Here is a 23,272-nt window from a genome sequence, read left to right as displayed (position 1 = left end):
GGGCAGGAGCTTGGCAATGGTGTCAGGAAGGCAGGAGGTGCCTCAGGGCTTCACACCACACAGCCTCTGTACTCTCCCAGGCCCCTCCATCGGACTCTTGGCTCCTGGCTCTCTCAGGGTACAAAGCCAAGCCTCCAGGGAATTCTTTGCACCTTCCCATGGGGCTGGAGCCAGGAGTGAGTTTCAGGGCCACTGGCTATAGTGACAGGGAGACTTTAGGGGTCAGTGTACACTGGTGAAACCCTTCTGTTAGGAGGTTCAATTGGCTATGGAGGATGGATGCTCCTAAAGGGACTTTGCAGGGGTTAAAGAACCCTCTGTGTGAAGAGCAGGGATGGGGAAGGAGGAGAGATGGAGAAATCTAGCCAGATTTCTCCCAGTCCCTCCCACCTCTTTCTGGGCTGGCCTCCTCAGGCTTTATCCTCCTTTCCCTTGGCCTCTATATCTCCCTTTGAAACTTCCTAGCCCAGAAAGCATGTTATTCTCACATCTGCAAGTCTCCTTTTACATAGACTAGGCTTTCTGTTGATTCCAAAGGTGCTTTTAAAATGCCCGAGAAATCAGAATTTTAGAAATGGTCAAGTTCTATCTTCAGGATGGAATGCTGAAGACAAGAGGTAAAGTGGCTTTGCCCAAGATTGTACACGCTGCTAACTCCTGTTCCATGATACCAGGATAGAGGTTGTCCTCAAAATTCAGGACCCAGGACTTGTCTTCCAGGCATGGTGGCTGGGATTACCCACTGTGTTTGACTTTCATTGGTCTTTGATCTCAAAATTCTTTTCTGGCTGTGGTCCTGGAACTCAACTCACAATCAAACCCCTGGCGTAGCAGTAGCCATAGCAGGAGCTGGGCGATTCTCACAGACACCCAGAACCAAGTCAGAGCTCCACCCGAGGGAGGGGCTGTGGGAGGTGCTGCCCACCTGTCTGCCTAGCCGGTCTTGCAGCTCTGTCTTCTCGGAGAGAGCCGCTCCATCAGAGAGTGGCTGTGTGTTGCATCCAGCGGGTCAAGGCTGAGGATGAGAAGACTCGCGGGGACCCAGAAGACCATGTCCTGCCTGAATGCCCGGCCTGAAGGCCTGAAGGCCCTGCCCTAACAGAACCTCAGAGGCATCCTGGTAAGAAAACTGCTGGCCCCTCTAGTACTTAGAGGGAGGAGAGGGAAGGAAATTAAGTCACAAACACTGCTGGGATTGAGAGGAGAGCACTGGATCTAGAATTCGCTGATCACCTACTCTGTATCAGGTCTCGCCACTGTCTGAAGAACTATTGATTACTCTCCCATTTTATAGTGGAGGGAAACTAAACCCCAGGGAGAAGTAAAACAATCTCAGAGTCAGGGGCAGAGTCAAGATTAGAGCTCCTCCTGTCTAACCCTAGAGCCCAAGATGCTCCTTCCTCTCTGTACTGCCAACTGGGCCCACACCGCACAACCTCACCTGTTGTGATTTTCTTAAGGCAGTTCCCATGGCAATAATGCTTTTCTCACCTCCACCTAATTTAGGCTCGACTGCTGCTTTCCAACAAATGATTCTGTCTATGCCAAAGTGAGAGAAGTCAGGGGAACTCTACCTGTGTGGGAAGGAGGCTAGAGCATGACATGTTTAGGGTTTACTGTCTACGTGATGGAGATTCTGGGAATGGGAGCAGCAGAAATGTGCACATACTGGAATTACTTCTGCTTCTCAGAGCCAGTCCAGAAAAAGCTGCCTTTTGCCATGTAGGTGCCCCTGAAGTCCTATGTCTGACCCTGTCATTCCTGAGGTGGTGGCAAAATGAGTGTACTCGAAAGGACACAACAATTATCTCACACCCTGGGTGGCAGCACAGGGCATCGGAGGAGTTTGAGCTTTGGGCCCTCATGGTCATAGTGGGATCATTGAAGTCCGCATAGAAGACACCAAAGGGAGAGGAGAATGATTTCTGCTCCCGTTTCTCAGATAGGAAAGCCCAGACTCTGAAAGGTTAAATGACTCAGATGTGTCAACCCAAAAAGCTCAAGCTTTTCTGCTAGTAGAGGAGGATCTAGCCTTCAGAGTAGTTCATAGGCTGCCCTTACTCAGGAGCCTCTGGAGACCTTCTGAGTAGGTCTGGTGGGAATGGGGAGCTGCTTCTGCAATCTCCAGGTCCCCTGTAGCTGTGGGGACAACCCTCAGGGCACTGTCCTCTAGTGGTTCAGTGCATGGCTCTATGAATGCCATTCCCAGTGTCCGTATCAGCACTGGTGGCAGGAAACTTCTTTCAGGCAGGCAGACACACAAATCATCACTTGATAGTTGGCTCCTCTGCCATGTGTGGTGAAGGCATCAGCGCAGTTGCAATGTGGAACATAGTGTGGATGCAGCACTCTATTTCAGAGGTGGGTTTGGTGTAAGAAGGACCAGAGTCAAGTGGAATCTGATTCACTTTGGTAGCTGGGGCCCTCTTCCTAGATGCAGTGCAAAGAAAAGGGGCCTGGAAGACTTGGATTCAAATCATGGCACTTAATTGCTATGTGGCCTTGGCTAAATCCCTTCACCAATCTGAGACTCTGGAAATTAACACCTACTAGACCCAATGGTCATGAGAATTAAATGTGATTAAGCACCAAGCACAGGACCTAGGGGGCATCTAGGGGGGAGGTTTCTTCTCTTTTCTTCCTTAATAAAACAAGACAGGTTCAGCAACCTCACCACAGCAAACAGGGTCACATGGGGTCATATGTTCAGGTCTGGTGTGGGCAAAGCTTTTCAGACACAAGATTCCTTGAAGCAGATTCAGAGGCCTTGGGCCCTAACATAGGGCTGGGCACAGGGAAACATGATTCAATAGGAGTCTTGGAGCTGAAGCTAGGTTGTTCTCCAACTTGCCTGATAAAATTCAATTTCCCATAGGAGGAGGAAGAATTTAGGAACATCCCAAAATAAGAATGAAGCTGATTCAGAACAGACTAGGAAGAAGTCACAGAAGGCCATGGGCTCGAGGGGAAAGACAGAGTATTGGTGAGCAAGCCTCCCTATCTTTGCCCAGCGTCTGGAGGGCCCCACCTTCTCTTGTTCACCTGGCAAATGCAAACACATTCTTCAGGAATCTGATGATATTCTCCAGGACCCCTGTCCTGGCACTGTCCCACCCTCCCCCAATGGAGATGACCACTTGCTTCCTTTGCACACCATATATCCCTTTGCTTCAGTTCCTGTTATAGGACAGTTACAGGGAACAGTGTCATTTCACTGCTTACACTCTCTCTCTCACTAGACGGGAACTCTGGTGATGCCTCACATCTGTCTGATTCCCAGAAGGAGTTTGTTAAGCCTTTGGAAAATTGAAAGAAGGGATGGAGGGCATGGGAGCCAGTCCATAGACCCTATTAAACTTGATACTGGGGACAGGGGAATGAACGGAGACTGGGAGGATGAACTAAAGGAAGAAGGTTTGAATATGATCATTGGTGGATTTATAATGTTGATTTATCAAAAGATGAGAAGGAAAGGGCTGAGATGGAGAAATATGACAGAGTGCAGAGTTCCAGGAGCTTACATATGTGCAAAGATGTTCACTACTGATTTTGTAACAGTAAAAAATGTGGAAATAAGTTAGTACCATACACAGGACATAGGTTATATAAATATTGGTATATTAATCTTATGAAATACCTTGAGCCATTAGAGAGAATGAAACATATCTTAGGAATTGGAAAGACGGCATTGGAAAAGAACATGTGTCATGGTGCCATGGTTAGAAGTGATGGGGTGAGCTTGCCTGGGTTCAGGTCTGTCCCTCACTGGCTAGACAACCTTGGGGCTGTTTCTTAGCCTCTTCAAGCCTCAGTTTTTTCATTTGTAAAATGAGGAGAATGGAAGTAATTACCTTGATGAGTTGTTGTAAGGGTTTCTGAGGTTCTTAGAGTACAAGCATGCATTAAGTATTTAATAAATGTATGCCATCATTATTAAGCAAAAAAGTAAATGTCAAAAAATGCATACTATCACCCCAATTTTACTTTTTAATTTTTTTCTTCATGCAGATAAACACGTATATAAATATACAATAATATATGCATAGGATCAACAACTGTTAAGAGACAAATGATTGTCTCTGAGGTATGAGACTAGAGAGAAGTGAGGGAGAGGCACTATTTTTACAGACTTTATTTTTTAAGGAAATTTTGGGCTTGCAGCAAAATGGAGTCCCCCACCCCACCCTATGCACAGCTTTTCCCACTATCACATCCCCCTCCAGAGTAGTATGTTTGTTAAACTAATGAACCTCCATCGACACATCATTGGGACTTACACTGTTAAATATACATTTCTAACTTGTTTTCATTTCTACAATGAGCATATATTTGTTTTCTAAGTAAAATTTTATTAGTTGATTAATGGCTAAATCACACCCTAAGTCCCAGAATGGCTAGACTCTTGAAAGTGGCCTGGTTCACAGAGACTGCTACAGAGGAAGGGATCCACCCTGGGACTGCCTGCCTAGGCACATGGCCTGAGGCGCACCCAAGAACCCCTACTCTGCTGTCACCAGCATAACAGGTCACAGGCTCACCTGCCTGGCTGCTGGCTACTCTCTCAGAGGAACATCTGACACTAGATCCCAAGCCTGAAAAGGCCAGGCCCCTGGGCCATGTCTTTCCTGACAGTCCTCACGCATACACGATGCTCACCCAACCAGCTGAACGGCTTCAGAGCATCCAGGGAGCAGGTCTGGGAGGTTGGGAGAACAGCCAATATCACGGGTGCGAGGCTGCCAGCCCTGGACTCAAAGTCTCCTCTGACATTCACTAGCACAGTGACCTTTCTGTGAGCTTCTGTTTCCTCATCACAATATGGGATTACCCTGCCCACTTCACAAAGGCACATGACAATAGAGTGAGAAGATCCGTGGGAAAGGATCTACTGTATTCCTTGGCACATGGAAAGTTCTTGGGAAGTTTGTTTGTTTATTATTGGGAAGTTTTCATTTCCTGTCTACATGACCTACTTAACAGTCCTGGGACTTTGTACAGATAATTCTTCTTGAGCACCTTCTTGCCACCATCCTGCAAAGAAGCTGTCACTTGCTAATCTCATTTAACCCTCTCCATGACACAATGATGTCATTAGCATTATCCCTCTTTGCCTGTGAGAGAACTTAGTTCTGAAAGATTCAGTAACTTTTTCCAGGTGTAGACTCACATCTTTCCCATTCTTGGCTTTTCTTTCACATCCCCAGCTAAGAAGGAACACACTGCCCTGGCCTGGCTTCTGAGAATGGTGGCTCCAAGGCCTCTGTCTCAAGAGGCAAGACTGGCACTCTCAGGAATTTGGCCTGAGGATAAATGGCATTGTCTGGATGAGTACATAGTTGGGGTGTCCTTGCTGGCATAGTCAGGATAAGGACAGGGAAAGGACAATTGGGGCCCTTCAAATATGCAGCCCGGGATGAACTGGCTGCATTTCTGGTGCTAGCGAGCCACTCTCTGAACAGGTGTCAGCCTTTATCTGGGTTGGATTTAAAATGTGATTCTTCAAAATGAAGCCATTCCTGGATGGCATGCAGGGAATAGGTGCTATAACTAAATGGTTGAAAGAGAATGCTCCCCATGCATTCTGAGAAAATGCTGATGACCCACAGGATGGAGCTGGGCTTAAGGAGGTGAGCCCTTTGGGTCACCTCTCCCACCTTGTTTCCCCAGGTGATTCCTACTTTGGTCTCTCTCTGCGTGAGTGCCTCATCAACATGAAATATAGTCTCTACTTGACCTTCATGTGTCTGAGTCTCTTCACTCCAAGGTGAGTTTGCTGCCTCACAATGACCTGGGTCTGAATTGTTTTTGCATATGTGCTCAAAATAGGAAGAGTGGCAGGTCCTCCTACTTTCCAACTGCAAGACAAAGCCTAGTCCATTCATCTCCCTGATATACCCAGACAACACAATTTCCTGCCATGTATTTTATTTGGAGAATGCAAGCTTCCAAAATGGTCATAGATGGATGAAACCCTTGTGTTTTTTTCTAAAGACACTTGAAGGGTTTCTCAAATTACCTCAACATTCTGATGTATGGCAAATGGGTAATAAAATGGAGCAGGATAGGGACATGTTAACTCAGCAGCTTAAAATTAGAGATTTCTCTCTGGGCAAGTCACGGCTGGTACATGGGCACAACACTTATACATGCAAACAGAGCTCAAGTTTATGTGTATACGTGCTTATTCACACATAAATAAGCACGTGCACCAACATCCATTTTCTGTTCCAGGATATGTGTCCAGGGGAATCAGTTCAACATCGAGACCAGCAGAAGTGACAAGCTCTCCCTGCCTGGCTTTGAGAATCTCACAGCAGGATATAACAAATTTCTCAGGCCAAATTTTGGCGGTAGGTCATCCTTTTTGTCCAGGACATCGATCCCAAAGGACAAGAGCAGAGGCAATATGCAGAGGAGGGTTTCAGGAGATTCTAGTTGACTCCATTTTCTGGTCTGCAACCTGTTAAGGATTAGCAATGATGAATGAGGGCAGCCAGTGATTTTCACACTACTTTGGAGAACGTGCTTAGCCTCTCAACCTGCAGGATAAAGAAATCCTCTTCCCCACTGAAGAGGTTAGCAGAGTCTCTAACAACCTCTCACATACTATCTTCCTTCTGTCCCCATTTCTGTCATTATTTAAGGAACCTGCCAGGACCACACCACCTAGCCTTCCAGCTTTCAGCCTGGTCACTCAAGGCTAATCCCCAACTGGATGACCTGCCTGGGTCTTTGGCCTGCTCAATATACCTGCCTATGTCCCAGCCTCCTCAGCATAGAGTCCAGAGCCCTTTGCTACACCAGGCTTTCCCAGCCCAGCCTCTATCTGCCTGCCAGTCTTGCCTGCCCCAACCCCTCCCCCTCTCTGCCCTGCTATGAGTGTACCCCAAAGGCTCCCTGACCTCCTTGGCTTCCCCTGGTCTCCGTGCCTTTGCTAAGACTGTTTACCTGCTGGGACCGACTTCTTGCAACTTGACACCCTGGCAAAATGCCGATTTTTCATGCTTCACATCAAAGGCTTCCTCCTCTGAGAAGCCAGCCCCGTCCTGCAGGCCCCCATCTTTCATACTTTGTTTTGAACATACTTCCAAATCATAGCCATTACCTGGCAATACTACCATTGCCACTAGCTTCACATCTGTCTCAGCTTTAGGCTGCAGCCCCTTGAGGGAGTCTTGCTTTATTTACCTCACTAACCCCAGCAGCAGCTCAGCACTTGGCATATAGTGTGTTGTAAATTGGTATTTGTTAGCAGACTGAAGCAAGGAGGGAAGGCATGAGACCAATCACACACCTCGTCATTGGGTCTCCATCTCTCTGTTTATAAAATGGAGATTAGCCAAAGTGGTTGCTAACATATCCTTACCTAGAGCAGGAAGTGGTAGAAAGAGACTCGGAGTTGAACAAACCTCCATCTGGCTCCTGGCTCTACTGCTTGCCAAGCACCTTAGCTTTCTAAGCCCCCTTTCTGTAAAATGGGGATATATCTTCCACCTCACAGAGGGGGCTGATTGAGAGGAAGTGTGTGAACACGAAGCATGGTGCCTGCCACATTCATCAGGGTGCAGTCTATTCTAATCCCCTTTCCTTCCTGCTCCTCCCTTCACATGATAAAATTCTGTGGTCAAATCTAGGATTTGTGGGTTAGTCCAGGTCCTCTGAGGAGCAGACACCAAAAGGCAATTATCCATGCAAGAAATTTATTGGGGCAGTATCTACGACAGAACATGGGTGGGAAGAGAGAAAAGCTGACTGTGGGGGGAAGGAGAGAGGGATAGCAGGAAGGCTGAGTAGAGATGTCTTAGACTATGGTGCTGGTGCAGTTCTACACGTGTTTAGAGAGGCCCCCAGGGAGTCCTTGAGCCCAAGTTCCCATCAGAGGAGTCTCCCATCTCCATGCCTTCCACTAACAGTGTGCTTAGTATCCCCGCCACACTCTGTCACTGGTGGGGTGCAGCCTGAGGAAAGCATGGCCTAAGAGCAAGTGTGGTAAAAGATTTCAGAGCACAGCATCTGGGCCAATTACACCCACTCAGTTGGAGATCAGAGAGACCATTTTCATGGCCACACAATAAAGATTTAAGGTCCTTAAGTTAACAAACCTAGGCTTCAAGCTCTCCTGGTCTTCCCAGGCCCGGCTGAACACTACTGATAAGCATATGAGTCCATATACCCTGGTCAGGTCCAATTTCTCTGCTTCCCAAGCCCTAAACATTTAGGCCAGGATATTGCCTTTCTTGTTGCCTGCTCACAGGTCTACAAGAGGCAAGGTTCTGAGGCAAAGTTCCCATTCTGAACCTGGGGTGGACCCAAGGAGTGTGAGGCCCTGATCCACATGGGCTGAAAAGGGGGCAAGGAGTTCTTTGTCAAAAAGATGGGAAGGCACAAACCCCAACACCTTGGCAATCTGTCTCCTAAAGGAACCTACATTTATGTGGCAGCCTGGAGTTCTGTGCAGGGGAGATGTTTTCCGTAATGTCTGTCCACCTGGGTTCTAGGTCCCTGAGGTCCTTAAGAGACAAGTCCTCTATACGATTTTTCAGGGAATGAGGTAGACAGAGCACAGGTTTGTAAGCAGGCCCTCGGAACACTGTCCAGGAACTAGCTTTGACCTCTTTCCTAGGAGGAAGCTGCCCTCTGGTGGCACAGTTCACTTTTATAACTCAAGGGGAAGAAAGAAATTTCTGGTCCATAAAGAAGCCAACAGAAGCATGGCCCGCCTAACTAGCCAGAAACAAACAAACAGAAAGCGCAGTGGGATGGAACTTTCTTGTGTATTCTGTTTTTCATATTCCTCAGGGAGAGCATATAACACTGACCCACTGCTCACTGTGCTCCAGGCACTTAAAAATAGATCCTATAATCTTCCCAACCCAATCCTCAATAGTAGGCACTAGTAGCTCTCACACACAGGTGCAAAACTATAGCACAAAAAGCTTAAGCAGTTTGCTCAAGGTCACCCAGCTGTGAAGCGGTAGGCACGGGATTCAAACACTGTGACTCCAAGTTCCTTTTCTTAATTTCTGCCTTTTAGCACCATGCTCCTTCAGCACCTTCCAGGGTCTGTCCTCAAAGATCCCCCATTTTTCCACCAAGTATTAACACCAAGTACTAGCTGAATTAATTTCAATTGCATTCATTCTAAAACTCCATTTCCAGATTCCTGCCTGTATTTTATGCCTGGGTTTCCTTCTGTTAATGATTAGGTTGCTCTGTCTGATTCCTACCAGTTAGATGATTTTAAACTTCCTTTTGAGTTCCACCTCACCTCATCCTGGTTAATGCATTGTCACAGTCCCCTGAGGCACCCTACTTATTTATTGCAAGTGGAAGCTATTGCAGCTATTAACCTGGTGAGTAAATTTGTTCCTCTTCCAGAATTAGCTAGGATCATGGAGCTGATGGGGAAGGCAAATGCCATTTATTGAGCCTCTATTATTATGTGACAGACACAGTCCTGGGACTTTGTACAGATAATTCTTCTTGAGCACCTTCTTGCCACCATCCTGCAAAGAAGCTGTCACTTGCTAATCTCATTTAACCCTCTCCATGACACAATGATGTCATTAGCATTATGTGAGAGAACTTAGTTCTGAAAGATTCAGTAACTTTTTCCAGGTGTAGACTCACATCTTTCCCATTCTTGGCTTTTCTTTCATATCCCCAGCTAAGAAGGAACACACTGCCCTGGCCTGGCTTCTGAGAATGGTGGCTCCAAGGCCTCTGTCTCAGGAGGCAAGACTGGCACTCTCAGGAATTTGGCCTGAGGCCAAATATCTGTGATCCCCCAGATGACAGGGGGAAGGTTCTGGAATTCTAGATAGTTTAGGCTATCTGGGGAGTAAAGGAAGAGGAGGAAAGTGTCAGGAGGTGAGCAAGAGCTCAACCATGAGCAGTCTTGAATGCCATCTTGTGGTAAATTTACTTAGTTGAGGGGAGAAAAAAAAAGATATCTGTGCACAAATTCCCAAATCTCTTACTATATTTCTAAATGATTTGTCCCTTGCCCCTTGCAAGCACCATTGGAAAAATCCTCCAAGTAAGAAGTAGCAAATACCACTACATCCTTTAAAATATGCTCATGAGCATGGTGTGGTCTCTTTTACCCATTAAGCTATTTATATATTTGTGCATTTCTTATACAAAAATTTTTCATACTTTTTTTTCTCATTCCACACAATGGTTCCTCCTGACAAGGGAGGATAGAAATTTACCTTTTACTTTATGTACTTCTAGAGTGGTTTAAATTTTCCAATAGGTCAGTGTTACTTTCATATTTTCTAATTTTTAAAACACTGTGCTAATGTAGAATGTTTTTGTTTCTAAGTCCTTCTGGTTTTTTCTTAGGAGAACCAGTTCAGATAGCACTGACTATGGACATTGCAAGTATTTCTAGTATTTCAGAGAGTAACATGGTAAGTGTGGCCCTTTCCTCTTTACCTGAGGAGTCCTTCTTGTGTTTTATGGGGATATACTTTCTAGCTACTCAAAAACAGAATAGGGACTCACAGCCCCCTTGTACTTGAAATGACAGAAACTGGAGACCTATCCCAAAACTCAAGACAGTGGAAGATTCTTGTAAAACAGATCTTCTGAGTATCAGGAAGAAAGTGGATTCAAGGGCCAGGAAGGAAAAGATGAGGGAATGGGGCGGGTGCATTTGATGAGGAATAAAAACTGGGTAATGAATGAAAGCACAGTGGAGAAGCCTGAATATCAAGTGGACCCTCCCAGGGTGGAAGCTAAGCTAAGCTGATGAAAACTGGCAATCACATAAGTGCTTTCCACCATTCTCTCACTTAAGAGAACCCATTAAAGACAAAGTGACACTAAAGGCAGGTTGCCAAGGGGGCCTGCTGTGCATTCTGGGTAAATCCTGGACAACCTAAGCACTTAGCTCACCCAAAACTTCAACCACTCGGAGGGGCCTTTGGGTTAGAAGGCAAGCAAGTTAAGGTCCTGAACATGCTCCTCTGGGGCTCCCTTTTGGCAGTGAGAGTTCTGGTGGAGAATAAATAAGGTGCTTTGGTCTCATTGCTACACGCCCCTCCCCCAAGAATAAGACTTTATTCACCAATGTCTATTATAGTATGTACTCCTGACCTAAGTGCAGGTGGGAAGGGGAGTAAGACATCACCCCTTTCCTTCCATTTTCAGTCTTTCTCCCCTTCCCCCCATCCATTTCCACTGCCCTTCTTCCCCCTCAGGACTACACAGCCACCATATACCTCAGACAACGCTGGACGGACCAGCGGCTGGTGTTCGAAGGCAACAAGAGCTTTACTCTGGATGCACGCCTCGTGGAGTTCCTCTGGGTGCCGGATACATACATCGTGGAGTCCAAGAAGTCCTTCCTCCATGAAGTCACTGTGGGAAACAGGCTCATCCGTCTCTTCTCCAATGGCACAGTCCTGTATGCTCTCAGGTGATTGGGTACCTGCCACCTCAGGATGGGAGGGGAAATGGCTAGAAGAAAGGGTCGTTCTGACCACCCCTCAGATAAGGCTGAGGTCCCCCCTTCTCATGCTCCTGCCTTTCTAGACTCTTGTCCTTGTGATAGAAGAGCCCTCCCTCAGCTTAGTTTGGCTCAACTAGCAGCTACTGAATGCCTGCTCTGTACCAGGCCCTGCAGCAGACACTGAAAATACAGAGCTGAATGAGACACTGTCCTGAAGCAGATGGATAAGCCAAGGAAGACCAGAATCCCAGGGGCCTGAGGTAGGGAGGAAGTTAGAGGTTTGGGGGTGATGCTAGAGTATGCTTTCATGGAACTTTGAGCGGAGTCTTACTGAGTAAAAAAAAAAAAAAAAAAAAAAAAAAAAAAAAAAAAAAGTTAGCAAGGGAATAAGAGAAATAGCAAGGGAGATAGAGAGGTAGGTCCACGTAAGGGATTTTCTTTTCATGAGCCTCAGTGGAGTTAGAGTTGTCCCAGAATGCATCTCTACTTGCCTGAATCATTTTTCTACACAGAAGCCAAGTGCAGTGCCTCAAAACCTCTGCCCTCTGTAGCCATGAGCTCCCCTCTGTCCCTTTCCCAAATCCCTGAGGCCAAAAGTTACTTCCACCCAGTTGTTCATCAACTGGCTGGTTGGCCAGAATAGGAAAGGTACTCCCAAGGTGCCACAAGAGGCAGCCCACAGGCAGAGGCTCATCACTGCCTATGCAAGGGATGTGCAAGGACTGAGCAAACCTTATGCTCCCAGTCCTTGGGGAGAAAGCCAGGAACCAATACTCGTGGGACTTATCTTAGATCCCAAGTAAGAGGCTGACATGAAACAGACTGAGCTATCCAATAAACTGAATTTTTGAATTGTTCATCTGGCATTCTTCAGCTACACTGAATTTTGCAAAAACCAGCCAAAACCCCAACCCTTCCTTCAAGAAACCAACCTACACCTCTCCCTTGCTTTCAACTCCAATCAACATTAATGTCTCCCTTCCTGTGTGTGAACATGTGTGTGTGTGTGTATGTGTCTGTCTATATTACGCACATGACACAGTCTATCCTGTCCAAGGATTATTGATAATGGTTAACTGCCTGGCTCTAGAATCAGACACTTTTGGGGGCAAGTCCCTATTCTTTCCCTGCTCTGTGACCTTAGGGAAATTGCTAGACTCTTTGAACCTTGGTTTCCTCAGCAGCAAAAGGAGAATAGAATTTCCTACCTCATAAAGCTATTGTAAAAATTCAAAGGGATAATGCATGTGAAGCACTTTGCCCTGGGACTGGCTTGGGGTAAATAATAGCTGTTGTCATTCTCTGTCTCCCTTAAATAAGTGTAGCTTCCTCAAGATAGGCACCATGCATGCATCCTTTCATTTTCCCCAAGAACCTAGCACACTGCTTAATAAATAAGGGTGTTTGATAAAAATATGTGACGCTGAAAAAAAAGGAAGATAAAGGTTGCCAATTGAAATCTCCACTGTGATGGCTTTACTGATGTTTAATTGAATGTCTCTGGGTGTTGATCCCCCAAGAGCCACAGTGCCTAGGACCTTCCAACATCCTTTACTTCCTCTGAGAATCCTGATCCCCTCCAGGAGACAGGGTCCCTGAGAACTGCTCAGCCAGGAGACCTGGGATCCAGCCCCAGCTCTGCAACTAAGGGCTGTGTGAGCTAAGGCACCCCCTGAGTCTGTTGTCAAATGGAGATAGTGGTGACAGTGTTCTCTGTTCTAGCTCCTCATAGGTTTGTCATGAAGATTAAATTCTAAAACTGGATGCAAAAGCATCTCAAGCCAATAAGTGATTCTCTTCTGTGATATTGCTGCAAGTTTGCCTCTTCATTGCCAACATTCTAGCTTCCTCCATTCTGTACTCCAGCTTTTACCACATCTCAAAGGTGTTACTTAGCACAGAAAACCTCAGGAATGTTTTGAGTGTAGGCTGCAAGTCACACATTCACTGTAAGTCAAGGTGAAAGTCCTCCTGGAGTGGCCCTTAAAAGGGAATGTATACTTTCCCTCATAACACTCTTTTTGAACCCATTTTTCATTTCTTAGAATCACAACGACTGTTGCGTGTAATATGGACCTGTCTAAATACCCCATGGACACACAGACATGCAAGTTGCAACTGGAAAGCTGTGAGTATATATCCTGCAGGCCCCTGAGATGATTTCCCTGGGTGACTTACATCAGTGTATTCATGAAGAGAGACCTATATAGAGCAGCCTTTTTTTCCTTGGTCCTGATTCCAATTGATTCAGGCCTTCTGAGCGTTTGTCCAGAGAGACTTAGAGACCTCTCAAGGACAAATCTTCCAACATTACATCATTTGGGGAGGACCATTGTGAATGAGCACTAAATATTTCTACCTAAGAATAGATAGAACGGTGAAGGAAATGGGAGTCGATAGGACCAGGAGTGGGACTCAGAATCTGAGAAGGCACAGAAGCCAGAAAGAACACAGCAGAGGTTAAAAATGGTAAATAGCAATCATTGACATTCATTGCACTACTGCTTCCAACTTTGAAAAGCAGTTGTTAGGTTTATGTATAGCCTAACACATCATTGTGGGCATCTAAACTGCAGTCTGAGGACTTATGATGAAGAATGAGCATTTTTTCTAACTTGATATGTATCAGATGGCATTGCTGAGTAATCTCCATTGTTCTGAAGTGCCCACCAAACTTGGGAAAGTGGTTCCTGTGACAGGTGTCCTGGGGAAACAATGCTTCAGATAGGAGTCATTAAGGCATCAAGGGATGGCCTGTGTGAAGAGGAAAAAACCATAGTCAAGCACTGGAGATCAGTGGACACTTCTGACATGAGGACACAAGTGGTCAACATCCAAGAAGCACAAGCATTATGAGGCAGCAGTCATTTTTCAGGGGTAGACATTTAATTAAAGACTCAGGCAGATTAATTACTCTATTGATTAAATGCATGCAAACCCTCCTTCAAGCAATACAGCTATTTGGGGCAGAATAAAACTTGAAGTTATCAAAAACAGAACTCATTTTCAGCCCCACATGGAAAAAGTAATTGCCCTCCATGTGTGGCTCTGCTCATCTCAAATCCCAGGAGCGAGATTCTCCTGGAAACTTCAGCACTTGGCTTGTACGAATACCATCCCCAGTGAGCAGAGGAAGCTTTCACTGAGTGTTTATTAGCAGTTATTTGGGTACAGAAACCTCACCAAGGGTTTTTTTTTTTCCTGAACACCATCCCTAGGAAAGAATTGCTAGCATCCCACAAGAGCAGTGATAATGTAATGATTACGAGCATTTAATAGTTGTAAAAGTAAAGTGTCCAAGTAGAAGCTTATACATTCACTTGTTTAGATTTTTTTTTTAATTTCTTTGGGATCCTAGACCTATTTGGACAGCTAGATTGAACAGTAGATTTTAGGGTGCTTCTGAGAGAAAGCCCATAGAAAATTTTTACCTGGAAGTCCCCTAAGAGCTCATGACTACTTCTCGGCCCTATGGAGGGAAGATAGCCACTGTTAAACAGTGCATACCGCAAGACTTAAAATATTAGGCCCAACACTGAGCCTCATCTCCCAGTAGCCTGAGGAAATGAAGGCAATACAGTCCAATGTTTAAGACCACAGGTTCTGGGATCACTGTGTTTCCCTGTCACTAGCTGCAGTTTTGGGTGACTAGCACTAGCCTCTCCAGACCCCACTTTCCTCATCAGTGAAGGAGGAAAAGTAATAGTCTCTGACTCAGAGTTATTTTTTAACAGCTTTACTGAGGTAAAATGTACGTACCTTAAAATTCAGCCCTTTCAAGTATATAATTCAAAGATTTTTAGTAAACCTGCCAGGTAGTACAACATTGCCACATTTCATCATTAGAACTTTTTCCACCAGGGCACCTGGGTGGCTCACTGTTTGAGCCTCTGCCTTCGGCTCAAGGCATGATCCCAGGATCCTGGGATCGAGTCCCACATCAGGCTCCCCACAGGGAGCCTACTTCTCCCTCTGCCTATGTCTCTGCCTCTCTCTGTGTCTCTCATGAATAAATAAAATCTTAAAAAAAAAAAAGAATTTTTCCACCAATCAAAAAGATCCCTTGTGCCCATTTACAGTGTCTCCTGTTCCCACCACCAGCCCACAGGCAACTACTAATCCACTCTCTATGAATTTGCTTTCTTTGGATATTTTATTGGAACAATAATCAATACAACATGTAGTCTTTTGTATCTGGCTTCCTTTACTTAGCATGTTTTTGAGGCTCATACATGTTAGAGCATGTATCAGCACTTTGTTCCTTTTTATGCCTTTACTCTTCATTATTCCATATGAAAGAGTACAAGTAGTACAAATCCCTTTGGCTTGTTTCCACCCTGTAGTTACTAAGAATAATGCAACTGTGTACAAGTTTTTTGTGGACCTGATTTGACTTCTCTTGGGCAGATACTTAGGAGTGGAATGCTGGATCAAATGGTAAATTTATGTTTCAGTTTTCAAAAAGTTGCCAAACTGTTTTCCAAAGTGGTTGCACCATTTGACATTTGCACTGGCGATGTCCCATCTTCTCCACGTTCTCATCATTGATTATTGTGTCTTTTTCATCACAGCCACTCTAATGGGTGTGAAGTGGTAGCTTACTGTGATTTTGCCGTGCTTATCCCTAAGATGCCCTTAATGATGTCAGGTGTCTTTTCATGTGCTCATTGAACACTTATCTATTTTCTCAAAGAGATATTTTGAGGATTAAATGAGATGACAATATTATAAAGCACTTAGAAATGTAATTGCTCACTAAGTGATAGCCATTATTATCACCATTATCACCCATGGGCTTTGGGTTTAGACTTTCCAGATGTATAATCCTGACTTTGTTTTTAACTTGCCTTGCTATCTGAGTAAGTTATGTAATCTCTCTGAATCTGAGAATTTTCATGTTTCAAATGGGTGAAACATTACAGTTCCTCCATTCTAAGGCACAGCATCTATTGAATAAAATTTTAGGGAAAAAAAGTAAGCTCTACTTTATATGTATGTATGTATGTATGTATCAACTCTAAGATCCATCCCAATTTCAAAAACTATAAAGAAAAAAATTTTTAGTGAAGAAATATAGAAATGGCTGTCTTGCAAGTTTATGAGAACATTAGAGATGTAGTGTATAAAAGACTTACCATAAATGTTTCATAAAAGGTAGCTATTATTATTATTATGAACTATATTAGTAAAACCACTTTGAGATTTATCAAATGCTTATGTTAACAGACATCAATAAAGGGGCTAGCTGCAGGTTTTTGTTTTGCATTTAAGTCAATATGGAAATTTGAACAGGCCAATGGTAAAGTCGCTGAAAACACCGTTAGAACTGCTAGTCTGTCCTGAAAGGCACTATGGAGCATAGAGCTATGTATGCCCACAGATATGAGTTCAATAAATACCATTTAAATAATGAGGGCAGCTACTTCTAGAGGCCCGTAACCTATCAAGTCTATGTAATGCTTAGCAAAGAACTGATTTTTGATTGATGGCAAACAGCCCTAGCAGGTCATCCTATTCTGAGGAGACACTGCAGTGCCCATGAGAAATCATGCCAAGTTTTGCATGGCATCATCCTTGGACTTAGCACCATCAAGACAGAGACCCTGCTGCCCTTATATTGGAGTAATTTCTGGACCAGTTCAATCTGCTACCTTCTTGCACTGACCAAGGCACTGTTTTCCTTGTCAGGGGGCTATGATGGAAATGATGTGGAGTTCAGCTGGCTGAGAGGGAATGACTCTGTGCGTGGGCTGGAAAACCTGCGGCTTGCTCAGTACACCATACAACGGTATTTCACCTTGGTCACCAGATCGCAACAGGAAACAGGTGACTTGTGAGACGCATTGCTCAAAAGCAAAGTAACTAGGTTGCATTCTGAGTCAGAATTAGCATCTCTTCTCCATTTTATCTCTTTGGGGCCCAGAAACCCCTCCACAGTGTGGTAGGGCAGGAGGATTTGGGCCTTGCACTATTATCTGCTTCACATTCAATACTGAAATGACCCCCAAAGGGCTCGCAGTCTAATGAAGTAGACATCAAGGAAACCAGCAGGTATAATGTTGCAGGAATACTATGACAGAGAAAAGCATAAGAAAGGGATCATAGGTGGGGGTATCAGGACCCCTATACATCCCATTCTATACAACAGTAATTTCTTTCATTCAAACTATAGTGACAGTTCATGGTTAACTAGGTTTTGGTGAATAACAGATAACTTAATGTGAATATATCTAAATTAAACATCCCATATTGAAAGCACTCTGCCATGTGAGGAGACATGATTTCCTATCAATTATTTACCCTATCAGGAAATTATACACGACTGGTCTTGCAATTTGAGCTTCGGAGGAATGTCCTGTATTTCATTCTGGAAACCTATGTTCCTTCTACTTTCCTGGTGGTGTTATCCTGGGTTTCGTTTTGGATTTCCCTTGATTCAGTTCCTGCAAGAACCTGTATTGGTAAGCAGCTCCAACAGGAGATTTCTTTTTTTTTTTTTTTTTCAACAGGAGATTTCTAATAACTAGAGTTACAGGTCTTTTTTTGTTTCTTTTTACCTTCTACCAGTTTTTTTTTTTTTTTTTTTTTTTACTAATATTCAGAGGGCAGTTCCAGGAGTTGGTTTCTTGAGAAATCTTTTGCAGGGAGAGAGAGACAGAGACAGAGACCGAGAGAGATGTAGTGCCTTTTTAAACATATTTTACAATTATAAGAGAGAATTGTGATTGGATGGTCTATTGCCAATTATTTTGTATATTGAGCACCTCCCTCCAATGGGAAGACAGAAGGTGAAACATTTAGAAAACCATATCACTCATATTCATTCAAAATGGACAAATCGATCCTGTTCTAGAAGATCACAGATTTTTCAAAACGAAAAAGTCCCATTTCTGAGTTCTGTCCCCTTTGCCAGCTCCTGAATGGTGAGTCTGCCAGGTAAGGGTGAAAGGTGCACCTTACACCCTTACAGTGGCCACAGATGTGAGAACATTGCCTACTTGTTTTCCAGGAGTGACCACTGTATTATCAATGACAACATTGATGATCGGGTCCCGCACCTCTCTTCCCAATACCAACTGTTTCATAAAGGCCATCGATGTGTACCTGGGGATCTGCTTTAGCTTCGTGTTTGGGGCCCTATTGGAATATGCAGTTGCCCACTACAGCTCCTTACAGCAGATGGCAGCCAAAGATAGGGTAAGAATTTTGAGGGCCCTATATATAATTCATCACTTGCCATGTGCTGGTCTGTAGAGATGACCCAGACTGGTTCCTGTCCCCCAGGGATTCACTTTGCTCCAGCGACTCTCATCCTTGTCTAGGTGAGGGCATCTGGAAGTCATGGAACCTTTTGAAAAAGACTGCTCTTCTCATCAAGTACAATGGGTTATTAACATGTTTAATTTGCTAGCAGAAAATAACTGTTGCCTGTATGCCACATGAAATCACAACCACAGGAACAAGTATCCATGAAAAACCCAGTATCAAACCAAATGTGATCAGCTGCTTACAAGTTTCAGATTAATACGTATTTACTATTTAATTCTTTTGTTGCACTCTTATTTTCTTAAATTATACAAATAACAGTTTGGTGGAAAATGTATGGAAAAAATTAAATTGCAGCAAATTTCTCAATTAGCATATCTTTCTGCTAAGATAATGGGAAAGACTGCCATTATCTGAGTTAGCAGTGAAACACTGTGGTCCAGCTCTCAGAATAATAATAATCATTATTATCAATTAAACATTTATATGCACCAGACTTAATCACAAGCCTTTTGCAAATATCATTTAAAATACTCATAACAACCCAGTAAGGCTATCTCCATTTTTATAGTTGTGGAATCTGAGGTACAAGAAGGGTAAGTGACTTATCCCACGGGATGTAGGTAAAGAGGTAGAGCTAGGATTTGAACCTAAATCTGCTTAGCTCCAAAACCTGACCCTTATCTGCTATTCTCACTTACAGTGGGCAATGGCCATGTTCCTAACTATTGTCCTCTACAGGCCCATGAAACCCTTGGATTCTTTGGAAGCCCAGTTTGATAAACACTGGTATACCAAAGCTCATGCTAACAAGCAAGAAACTGATAGGGATCAGCACAGAAGTGATGCCCATCTTTAGCAAAGTGCCAGGACCACACAGGGTCTAATGGTGAGGAAATTAATCAGAATAGCCCAGAGACCCAGTTGCCCATTCCTTTGCATTTAACTAACGTGAACAATGTTTCATACAGTCATATTCCCCAGTACCAAACGCAAATAATCTTATCTGCTAGCCAAAGAAGAATATGAATTTCATTTATTTTACTCCTTTATAGGCTTCCTTAAGAGGACAATGGTTAATTACAAAAAAAAAAAAAAAATCTGGATTTAGTAGACTGGCAAAAAGGGATTGGAGAACTATTAAAATCCTTCACCAAGTCACTAGAAAGCCCTTATTTTACTTTGTGTATAATAATAGCTTCACTACAGAGTACTTGCTATGTGCTAAACATCTTCTTTAGTTCACCCAACAGTTTATTAGATGGCTACCACTGTTATCCCAAATTTACTATTGAGGAATCTGCCACTCAAAGAAGTGAGATAGCTCACCTAAGCCCTCATAGCTAGTAAGTAGCCTGGCCAAGGATCCAACTTTGCTCTCTCTGACTTCACTACACTTCCTACGTGCCGTGCCATTCTAGGCATGTTGGAAAATGACACCTCCCTGGAATTGTAGGGAGCGTCACTATTTCTGTTTGTGTGGCAGAGACTTTTAGACACTGCAGATTCCTATTATCTCTCATAATCAATTAATCTCTCCTCACTAGAATGGAATTCATCAAACACCTACTAAATGCTTTCCACAATTTATACCATTTAATCTTACACAATTTATACCCTCTCGTGAGGTAGGCATTAATATCATCACCATTTTGCAGGCAAAGAAACTAAGTTTTAAAGGAATTAAAGGTGACTAAAATTTCACAATAGCAAGAGGCAGAATGGAATTCAAACCCAGGCCAGCTAACTTCAAAGCCTGAGCATTTAGCAAACAGCTCTGCATATCAATAGTAGGCAATGGTTATTCTTCACAGTATACAAGCTGTTGACCCAGGGATAGATGCCCGTAAGCAGGATAACATGACTGCCAAGTCTGGCTCACTGGCCAGATTCTGAGGCATTCCATGCCACTTTCTATTAAACCTAATTATTCAATACTTAGGCTTCTAAGTACATAAATACCTACTTATTTATTTTGCTTAGTCAAGTCCTTCAAGTTAACTGTGTTCTCTATGACCTAGGGGACGTCAAAAGAAGTGGAAGAAGTCAATATTACTAACATCATCAACAGTTCCATCTCTAGCTTTAAGCGGAAAATCAGCTTTGCCAGCATTGAAATTTCTGGTGATAATGTCGACTATAGTGACTTGACAATGAAAACCAGTGACAAGTTCAAGCTTGTTTTCCGAGATAAGATGGGCAGGATTGTTGATTATTTCACAATTCAAAACCCCAGTAATGTTGATCGATATTCCAAATTACTATTTCCTTTAATTTTTATGCTAGCCAATGTATTTTACTGGGCATACTACATGTATTTTTGAGGGTACATTGAATTGTTGCATGTCATGGTTCTTTGACAGAACAAGGTAATGGTGTAAATGGTATTCTAAGCCAAGTGTGTGCACTAATAGTGCTACAAGTGACTAAAATAACATTTGAGCATTTCTTCTCAAAGAATATTCCCCCAACCATTATTTAAGCTGAGTAGAAGTCCCAGCATTACAGAGTCTTGTAATAGAAACATCAACTCATTCCTTTTTATCTTTACCAAAGACGTCCCCATGGAGCCTAAGATTACAAACCTACTCAGGGTTGCCTATTTGCTCAGTGGCTCCCTGGTCTGCATTTACCTCATATAAAAAATGAGAAGGAAACTATTATATGTATTGAGTAACCCTCAAGTGTCAGTGGTTGTTTCTAAATTAATCATACATGCTATTTACTAAATCTCTACAGTGCTTATAAAATGCATTGTTACCTATTTAGGGAGTAACATTTTCTAGTTTTTGTTTTTGATTAAAATAAAATGTGGGCCTAAGTCAATTCACTGGAAGTCACTGCACTAACTCAATACTAAGATGAGTTTTTATTACAGTATTTGATACCACAGCAGAATTGTCCCCAAATTCCAATAAGTTCTGCCATTGAAAAATCAAATGTAAATGAAGGAAACATTAATGGATCAATAATCTCAAACATAAATTTGTTTCAAAGATATGATGCATTTCCCTATATCTGAACTGAAAGGGCTCTGGAGCTTTATTCCCCCATTTATATGTCTTATCATTTTACTATTATATGTACACCAGTCCTCAATAATGCGAAAGCCCATTCCCCCTACCAGGGACGGAATTGGAAGATTTTTCTAAAAACTTAGTCTAAGGCGTCTTACTTTGAACTGTTGCCATCAATACTTGAAGAACTGAGTCCGTTTCTATCTGCTTCTCTGACACTGAGCACCACTTTCTCAGCAGCAGATCTCCTGCATCTTTCCAAGAGGAGCTCTTATTGTTATGCTCTAGTGACCAGGAATGATGCTTATTAGATCATGAAGTACATTACCCAGAAACAAGTAGCTTAGAACAAGTAAGCTTGGCCTTGCTCAGAACCCTGATCCTTCCAGCTGGATTACTTTGACTTTCTTATCCTGCATGAGTAGGAGAATGTTGGCCCTGAGTCCTGAACTTTCTAAGTAACAATGGGACTTGTTCCAGAACTTAAATGCAGGCTGCTGATGAGCTACCTTTTTCAAGTCCAGCCATTCTCACCCTAACACAAGAAACACATTATGTGCATCCTTGCTCTTTGGTCAAGCTCAGCCAACAGCATTGTAAGTGGAGATTTGCCAGCATGTCATGATAAAGGCTTCAGTTCAGTCTCAATCTCCATAAAAGGAATCTTGCCATCTTTAATTCTTTAGCTTCCTTTTCTAATAATTGTATGGCTATATCTTTTCTTTCAGAAGCAAACTATGGGTTCTCTTTTCTACAGCCCTCTGTACCATAGACTCTCATTCTTTTTCTCTTTTTGATAATTCTCACAATTCAGTGTGTATGAGTGTAATCACTTGAGCTTTCAACAAAATGTTTCTAATGGGATGAGGGAATTAAAAGTGGTGGAATGTGGTTGTATGGTTCAATCATATTTGTGATTTTTTTCAAGTTTTGAAATATCTGCTCTAAAACCCTGTTTAAGCATTACATATTTTTTAGAAAGCTGTAAAGGTGTGAAACTGTGAAATAAACATACCATATTAGCTACCCACCAAATCAAGTGGTCATCTGTAGAATGACTAGTGTAAGATTTCATTTGGAAAAGGTATACATCATAGTGCGGACTCAATGGGCTCACAGTCTTACATCTTCATGTTCCCCCCACTAGAGACAGTACACATTTTCATTCAAACACACACACCTACTATTTCCTGCCAAGGAAGATAAGCACTGAGGCACAATCTCTTTCTTTGAGATCACGGCACCGCAACACTTGCCTTGCAGTTAAACAACTGGGCCTGCTGCTATTGAAAGATCAAATTCCCTGAAAATGTCACAGATTCCCTTCTAAGCCTTCTTCATTGTTTGGAATTAACTTCTGTTTTTATTTAATGATATTTTTAAAGTTTGAGAATATACTTTGGGGAAAATTCTTGCATTTTGTATCACTCTGACATTTATGTAGGCTACAACATCAGAGTTCTCAGTAAAAACTCCTAAAATTTTAGATCTGTTCCATGTATCCAACCTACCCAGATTGGTCCTAGAACTC

The 23,272-nt window shown here is 43.3% G+C and overlaps 1 protein-coding gene across 3 annotated transcripts; it reads left to right on the top strand.

Moving 5' to 3' along the window:
* Positions 1–739: 739 nt before the first annotated feature.
* On the top strand, positions 740–22,649 carry GABRP (gamma-aminobutyric acid type A receptor subunit pi). 3 transcript variants are annotated; one of them, XM_072824188.1, is made up of 11 exons: positions 747–1,120; positions 2,876–2,983; positions 5,668–5,764; positions 6,232–6,350; positions 10,348–10,415; positions 11,208–11,425; positions 13,504–13,586; positions 17,147–17,284; positions 17,767–17,919; positions 18,468–18,655; positions 20,746–22,649. In XM_072824188.1, the coding sequence occupies exons 2-11, from the start codon at positions 2,911–2,913 to the stop codon at positions 21,046–21,048; spliced, it is 1,440 nt and encodes a 479-aa protein (XP_072680289.1). In that variant the 5' UTR covers positions 747–1,120; positions 2,876–2,910; the 3' UTR covers positions 21,049–22,649. The 3 variants fall into 3 exon arrangements, with proteins under 3 accessions (XP_072680291.1, XP_072680289.1, XP_072680290.1); XM_072824190.1 differs by lacking the exon at positions 18,468–18,655 and having other exon boundaries at positions 740–1,120; positions 20,746–20,919; XM_072824189.1 differs by lacking the exon at positions 2,876–2,983 and having other exon boundaries at positions 749–1,120.
* The last annotated feature ends 623 nt before the right edge of the window (positions 22,650–23,272 follow it).

This window comes from Canis lupus, chromosome 4, assembly GCF_048164855.1.
Source record: "Canis lupus baileyi chromosome 4, mCanLup2.hap1, whole genome shotgun sequence".
Taxonomy (NCBI): Eukaryota; Metazoa; Chordata; class Mammalia; order Carnivora; family Canidae; genus Canis; species Canis lupus.
This window is presented reverse-complemented; position numbering and strand designations above follow the sequence as displayed.

Excerpts from the sequence above, each read along its gene's own strand:
- GABRP (XM_072824188.1), top strand. The coding sequence starts at position 2,911 with ATGAAGCTGATTCAGAACAGACTAGGAAGAAGTCACAGAAGGCCATGG. Across the intron at positions 13,587-17,146 it reads CAAGTTGCAACTGGAAAGCT|GGGGCTATGATGGAAATGAT; the intron begins GTGAGTATATAT and ends TTTCCTTGTCAG. Across the intron at positions 17,920-18,467 it reads TCCTGCAAGAACCTGTATTG|GAGTGACCACTGTATTATCA; the intron begins GTAAGCAGCTCC and ends CTTGTTTTCCAG.